The sequence below is a fragment of the Rhea pennata genome, chromosome 3, assembly GCF_028389875.1.
Source record: "Rhea pennata isolate bPtePen1 chromosome 3, bPtePen1.pri, whole genome shotgun sequence".
In the NCBI taxonomy this organism is placed as follows: domain Eukaryota; kingdom Metazoa; phylum Chordata; class Aves; order Rheiformes; family Rheidae; genus Rhea; species Rhea pennata.
In genome coordinates this window covers 8758691-8766184 of record NC_084665.1, presented here as the reverse complement: position 1 = coordinate 8766184, position 7494 = coordinate 8758691, and the positions used below count along the sequence as shown (strand labels likewise).

At 42.0% G+C, this 7494-nt stretch overlaps 1 protein-coding gene across 5 annotated transcripts in view; it reads left to right on the top strand.

Moving 5' to 3' along the window:
* The first annotated feature begins 102 nt into the window (after nt 1-102).
* Nucleotides 103-7494, top strand: part of USP34 (ubiquitin specific peptidase 34) — a 148399-nt gene continuing 141007 nt past the window's right edge. For all 5 annotated transcript variants that reach the window (XM_062571517.1, XM_062571518.1, XM_062571519.1 and 2 more), the window contains exon 1: nt 103-544. In XM_062571517.1, the coding sequence (XP_062427501.1) occupies nt 502-544 (43 nt within the window). In that variant the 5' untranslated portion in view covers nt 103-501. The remainder of the gene's footprint in view (nt 545-7494) is intronic.

Genomic DNA, 7494 nt, shown 5'->3' with positions numbered 1-7494 from the left:
CCCCTTCCTCCTCCTCCTCCTCCCCGCTCGCCAGCTCGCCGCACGGCCCGGGGTGGGAAGGCGGGGCGAGAGGAAAGGGAGGAGGGACTCGGGCCACCTTCGCCTCCCGCCTGGTCGGAAACAGCCGAGCTGAGCCCGAGCGCCCTGTCCCCCCTCGCTCCCGTCCCTCCTCCTCCTCCTCCTCCTTCCCCCTCAGCAAAATGGCGGCGCGTGGAGTCACTGGGAGCCAGTGAGTGACTCGGCTTCTCCTCCCCGGCGCCGCCGCTGCCGCCGCCGCCACAGGCTCATTTGCATTGATCAGCCGCCCCATCCCCCCTCCCCCGGATCCCAGACCGGCCCCTGCTTCTCCCCCCTTCTCCTCCCGGTCCTTCCCGCCCCCTCCTTCCCCTCCCCCCCACTGACCCCCGCCCCGGCCCCCATCAATCATCAATCAGCAGCACCGAGTGGATCAATCAATGGTCGGGAGGAGGCGGCGGCGGCGGCTGCTGCTGTTAATGAACAATGTGTGAGAGCTGCGCCGAGCTGCTGGAGGTGTTAAATGAGAGTAAGTGCGGCCACCCTCCCCCACTACCCTCCCCCCAACACTCCTCGCCCCGGGCCGGGACCCCACGTACCCTCCTCTGCACGGGCTGGGCTATAACCCTGCTTCACCCCCCCCCCCTTCCCTTCCTTTCCCTTCCCTTCCCTTTCCTCGCTCGCCGCCTGGCTCGGGCCTCCTGCGCGCCGCTGGCGCGGTTACCGCTCTCCGTGGGGCGGCAATATAGGCAGAGCCTGCCCTGCTTTGCTGCTTCCTCCCCCCTCCCTGCTGAGGCCGGGCGACTTGTGGCCTAGGGAAAGGGGGATTGGGGCCGGGGCCTGCCCGGCAGCCCCCCTCTGCCCTCCCCGCGGGGACGTGAGCCGGCAGCCCGCTCCTCGCCGCGCATCCCCGGGCAGCCGCGCCGGGGCCTAGCTGGCTCTGGCCCGGCTGAGGAGGTGCCTGCGAGCGGCTCCGCTGGCTGCCGAGCAGCTGGAGGCCGGGCCTGGGCTGGGTCGCTTTTAAGCAGGCGAGGCGGCTCTGAGTGATCCTGCCCCCCCCCCGTCCGCCCCCTCACTGCTCCGCGCTGTGCTGTATGTCGGGGGGGGGGGGGGGGGGGACGAGGACGGCGGAGGTGGCTTTCGGTACCGATTCGCAAAAGCGGCTGCTTGGCTGCCAGCGAGCCGGCGGCCGGCAGAGCCTGCCTGGGCGCCGCGAGGCCGGGCTGCGGCGGGGAAGGAGCCGCGGCGCGCGTCTCTGCGTAGTGGTCTGCTTCCTCCCCAAGTTTCCCCTTTACAGGTGTTACCTAAACACCCCCCCTGGGGGGGAGGAGGGTTAATAGAGCAGGTATTTCCCCCCTTCCTCTCCCCCCCCCCCTCCAAAATCCATTCTCATGTTGGGCACCACGCTGCTCCTGCTCCCCTGTGCAGTAGGCCTCGTGCATCTCCAGGAACCTGTCCTCGGTGCTCCGTGTCAGGCAAGGTACCTTCCTCCTCTCTTGGAGGGTTCTCTGTGTGCACTGCTTCATGAACAACGACTAAAAAACATGATTATTACAGATGCTGAGGGGTTTAATAAACTTATCTGTTGCAGTTTGTGATTAGTGGGAAGATTAGCTATCTAAAATCTTAAATTTGTAAACATTTTCCTGGTTGCGTGCTATGTTCTGTTTAGAGACAAACCATGTTCTACTGAAGCGAAACGCGGAATGTTTCTTAGAACGGTATTCGAATAGGATTTTTAAAAAACTTTTGTGAGGCCTAATTGCATGAGTTGTTCTTTGCTGAAATATACCAGTGATACTGTGTTAGTAGTATATAGCAGTAGTTGAGTATTGGCCTTGCTGGAGAAAGATGATGATTAGTGATGATCATTACTTTATTTGAAAAACAAGAAGAAATATGTAGAATTAACTTCCAGGAGACCCTGGAGGCAGGAATAAATCAAATTAAAAGGCTAACATTAGCGAACTGTTGGATTGTTAAGAAAATCGTTTGCCAAATGTGGCTAAGCTTGTAATCTTAGCGTCTTATTTTGAACAGTTGTGATGTTTACCTAATTTTAGCGTGTATATCATATCTTTCTCAACTGGGGAGGTTGGGGAATACATCAGTGCTACAGACTATGCTTGTTTAAACTTGGTCCTATTTTGAACCTACCATTATCAACAGTGTACTGATGACAGCTGTTGGAAGAGAGCTTTGCTTGGTTATGATGGACTGATAAATTATCCTTATTTAAACTTAATCATGACTGGTATGATCCAGTGGAAGAAAAACCTAGCACTAAACTTGATTTATCAAAAAATCTCTAAATTTCCATTATGAATTTAGTTTTGAAACAATTTTAAAGTAATTGGGATTTAGGCAATTAGATCTTCCCCTGCAGATATAGCAATACTTTATATCACTTTAACATTGCATTTTTGATAACTAGGCTATGTATAACTTAATAGTTCTGTACAATTTAATGATATAAGCCTGCTATTTATGAAAAGGAAAGTTGGCTATGGTAGTTAAATTTATTAGGGAAATTATGCATCACTTTTGCTATATAATTAACTTCCAGAAATGCTGGTCAAATAACATTAGTTTTAGTCTTGCTCCCAGAGAAGCAAGGACACTTGAAATAAAAATCAATGTTTTTTGTGTGTGTTTGGATACTAAAGCATATGATGGTGTATTACACATGCCACCTACATTCTTCTTGTATGAGACTGAGTTATAAGGGAGATGTACTTTAATTCCTTTTACAACTTCAAGTTGTATTCTTTGTATTCTTGAGTAATACTTAATGTACAAAAATAATACCAAGCCTTATTTTTTAAAACACTGCAGCAAAAATGAAAAGTGGTAGTAAAGGATGAGGTCATGCCCAGTATGTGTGACCCAGAGACTGCCAGCATTTTCCTTTTCTGCCCGCTGAGCATTTGGGATTGCTTCTTTACTGAAACTACTGAAACAGTGCTTTGAAAGAGGTCCAGGAAACATCATTTAGTTTGTTTCAGAAATTTCTCGATAAACTAGACATCATGCACAATGCCTGCTACCTTTTGTCTTTGTTTACCCTGGTATTTACAAAATAATTATTTGGTAAAAGTTGTTAGTCAGTTCGGTGAGTGACCTGTCATACAACTGATAATATTTTGTTTTGAAAAGAGCACATGGGAAGGTCCCACTTTACTCAGAAGAAGTTTCCAGTTTATGGAGGACAGAAGGATGAAACGTAATGATTCTGTAAACAGCCAGGCTTATTTTTATAAGTGCATTAGTCCTGCTGTAAATTATTAGAATATTAATCACACTCGTAACAATTTGCAGAACTGGAGCCTTTGTCAGGCGTACCTTTGGGGTAGGCTCAGAGGTAAGTCTTCCCCAAACACATTACAAGATCCCTGGTCCTTAGCCTGATTTTGTAACAAGCAGTCAATGAGCCTAGTTTTAGTGAATACAGTTACAGTTCTTGTGGAACTGAAAACCTGTAGTTTAAAAAAGTATTTGTTGGCAAAAGCTCCAGATCGATCTACCTACAAAATGTCATTACTCTACTTAAGCAGGACAAACAGGCTACGTTTTGTGGACAGAAGAACCTATGTTGTTTTTTCTTGCAACATCTTTGTTTTCAGCATTTGATACAGCTATAAAACACAGAAAATTCCCTGTTCTTGAGGCTGTAATTTCCTGAGAAGAAGTAGCAGCTTGAAGTTATGACTTGGCCTGGGAACTCAGTAAAACACAATTTGCTCAATGAAATGCCAGGTTTTAAAGCAGTGTGGGTTTTTTGCTTGTTTGTTTTTTGTACTTTTTTGTTTTTTTTTTCATTTTAAGATAATCTATTGTTCAGTCAGAGAGAACAGTCTAATTTCTTTTTGAGTGCTCTAGGTATTTTAGCATCACATATGTTTTTCTAAGTAGGCATTTAATAAGAATAAAGCCTATATATCAACTGATATGATTTCTGATTTAATCTTCCTCAGCATACACATTTTTAATAGCCTTGAATAAAGAAAGATAGGAAGACATCATTGTTTACTTTTCAGGATCAGGGCACTTATTTACAAAAGACTTAGTTATGCCATCAGAATATGTTTTTAGAGGAGCGCCTTAAAATGTGTTTGCTTTCCACAGAAAAATATGTGGAGAACATTGAATGTTTTTATGTTAATTTACAGCATTTTGTGTCCTGAAATGAACCCTGATATTAACATGCTGTACATTCCTTGATTCCTTTGGATGCCAGTTTTTGTCATTTGAGGAGGGATTATATTAAGTTTTGTTTGTTCTTTAGTAATATTTACACTAGTGTGCTGTCCAGAGGCCCTGATCTGGATAGTTGGTAGGTACTAGCAAAACTAGTTACCTAAAGTAAGTTAGAAGATACATAAATGTAATACAAACCTTGCTTTTTCTGTCTGAAGTCTTTTATACTAGTAATTTTGCAGGTCACTGTGTCACACTAGAGACCAGAGTAAGTGGTTTCTAGCTGATCATGTTATCACTGGACATGTAGACAACCTTCACCTAAAAGTATAAGAGTATGTGATGCTCCATGATAGATTTTGAGATCAGTGATCTTTTGATTGAAACCAATTGTGGTTTAGACCTTTGAACTCCTGTATAATCTCTAAGGAAGATGCAAAACCTGCAAAACCCTTTACAAGTTGTATGTAGGCATACTTGTAGTTCTCAAGCTGGTTCTGAATCAGCTGCGCTTGACTGGCTTGGCTGAAGAGAGACTTCCCTCTGGGACTGCAACTGGTGTTGATGCATGTTGACTTAAAGCTTCATAGATGGTCTTGTTTTAGGTTTGCTTTGGATTTTCTTTTTTATGTTATTTATTTATTTTTTACATTTTGTAAGCAAAATACTACAAGATGGGGAAAATAGGTTTTAGTACAAAGCTACGGTCATGTCTTTTAGATAACTTAAGTGGGCATAGGTTTTTCCGAGTTCTTTATTTCTGAGACTGAAGTTTTTCTGCCCAGCATTCTGCTTAACTTTATTCAATGATTACCTTTTTAATCCAAAATATTTTTTTTCTAGCTGCTCTGAAACTGTATAAAATCAGTGCACATTGATCGATAGAAGCTTCTAGGTGTTATGTTATTACACTAGCCTTTAGGCTATTTTATCATGTTTTCTCTTAAAATTTGTGTAAAGGTTTATATTAAAAAAAGTACAATTTACGTGAGCACAACAAGATTGGACGTAGACTAATACTATTAGTTTTCTATCCCTTAATACTGTCAGATGGCCTGCAGAACTTCCATTATGATCAAGTCCACAAAACACTTGAGATACTTGATTGTTTTAGTAATTGTATAGTTTGAAAATAGCCTTTCATCTGGATGTTTAAGAAGCTTGACATTACTTACTGTTGCGTAATTCTGGGATGTAGAAAATATTAAAAATAGACCTAGAGGTGTAGTAAAACTATGTTTATCTTGAGGTAAATCAGAAATGTAAGTATTTTGAAACACTGCCGCATTCAGTTCACTCTAGGCTCTGGAAGGGAGGAATATTTTGTGTTGTAAATATTCCAGTATTTGGAATAGGTATGGAGCCTATTTTATAATATGAATATTAAAAATATTACATAATTAATACAAGTGTTCAAGAGGTACTGTGATTTGCTCAGTGGTTGCCTGTAAGAATCAGTATTGATTATTTGACTGTCCCTGGTGTCCTTTGACTCTCATGTAGACCTGTAAGACAGTCTCTGTTTCATGTCCTTCCTTCCCTCCCATCCCCCAGTCTCAGGTGTTTTCATTCCATTTCTGTGGTATTTTCGCGTTCAGAACCTTTGTAGAGATTCTAGAGAGGAGTTATTGGGGTAACTCTCCAACTTTTTACATTAACCTAATTCTTCAATCTCTGCTGTTGATGGAAAAAAAGCTCCGTTGCTCATAAGAGTTCAAATTTAGTGATGTTTTGTGTTTACTTTTGTCTTTGATCATTTTTCTTTAAGGCGATGAGCAGCCAGACTTAAAGGAGAATGAAGATTACTTTTCCTTTATAGTAATATTTCCCAAACTGTAGTAGTCATGGACATTGTGAAGTGCCAGTCCAAATGATTTGGAATACCCAGAGGAATAAAATTGGGAGGAGGAACCTCCCAATCTCCTCTCTCAATTGTGATCTTTCTAGAGCAAAAGGGAAGAGAGAATAAGATAGCGTTTTAACTTGTTTTTTGTAGCTATAAAGCAGTTTATCTTTAAACTTTGTGACTTTAGTAGCTAAAGGACTTCCATTATTAGAAAGATACTTCAAATTTTACTTCTGTGACTGTTCTGGTGCATGTTATTTGATGTGATCAAAAAAAAAAAAAAAAAAGATTTTATTTTGTCCTGAAATGTCCTGTTCATACTGTTAAAGATTGGTTCTTTCTCATTATTCCAGCTGCTTAATCACTGATGCTGAAGATAAGTTATGTAAATTCTATTCTGCTGAGTTTTGTTGCAAGTTATGGGCAATTGACATTTACTAAGATCTTTCTCTTTGTATATAGTGAAATCTTATCTTGGATAAGTATGTGTTATAACATCCAGTAAGTCATTTCTTCATTTATGGTAGCAGTTCTCAACCTTCATGCTGTAGATGCTCTCTGTCTTCCTAGTAAGGGGCCTGCACAGCCTCTACAGTTATATCCCTGCTTAGTTAGATAAATACTTTTATTTAAATTCAAGAAAGAAAGAAAAAAAAAATCCTTTATATGACTTCCAAAAAATATTTGGATAGTGTAGAACGTGAAGTCAACTCATACCCTGTGTTGGAAAACTTTCTGTTAAAATATATAATATATATATATATATATATATATATATATATTTTCAAATCTTCTTGTGCTGTATGGCTTTTCCTTTGTAAGGATAGCCTTCAAGTTAGGGAAGTCCCAAGCAATTCCTGAGACATGTCCAAGATGACGTGTGTCAGGCTATCCTGGATGTTGTCAGTGTCAGTTTGAGGGGGAGACTGGCTGTGTTAATTTTTCTTTTATGCTCAGGTGACAGAGTTGGGGCATTGCTGGTAAGATGATGTGTGGGCTAGAAATTTCGTGCTCTGGTTGAAGGGGCAGTACCTTGGAGAGCAGACACTGGCCCTATTTCCCTCTGCTTGACTTTAAGGAGTTGCCTTGGCTTTTAGAGGACCAAGGGTTTTGCCTTACGTGGAGGGATTTATACAGCATCAGGAGAGTCCTTTTAGTTTGTAGAATTCCTTTTTGATTTTTTTTTGTTAAACAGTAAAATATCTGTCAATTGTTAATACCATTTTTTCACTTGCATTCCTTACAACTTTGATTTTTCCATGTTACTTTGCTTCTGCCTTCCTGTGCTCAGCTAATATTGAGACATAGAGACAATACTGACAAAGACAGATCTTGTTTTTTGGAATTATGTTCTGTGGGCTAGTGATGAACAGACTGTAATTTGGCATTTTAGAGGTTGGAAGGGGAAAGTAATGTTTATATCCTTGTTTCTATTA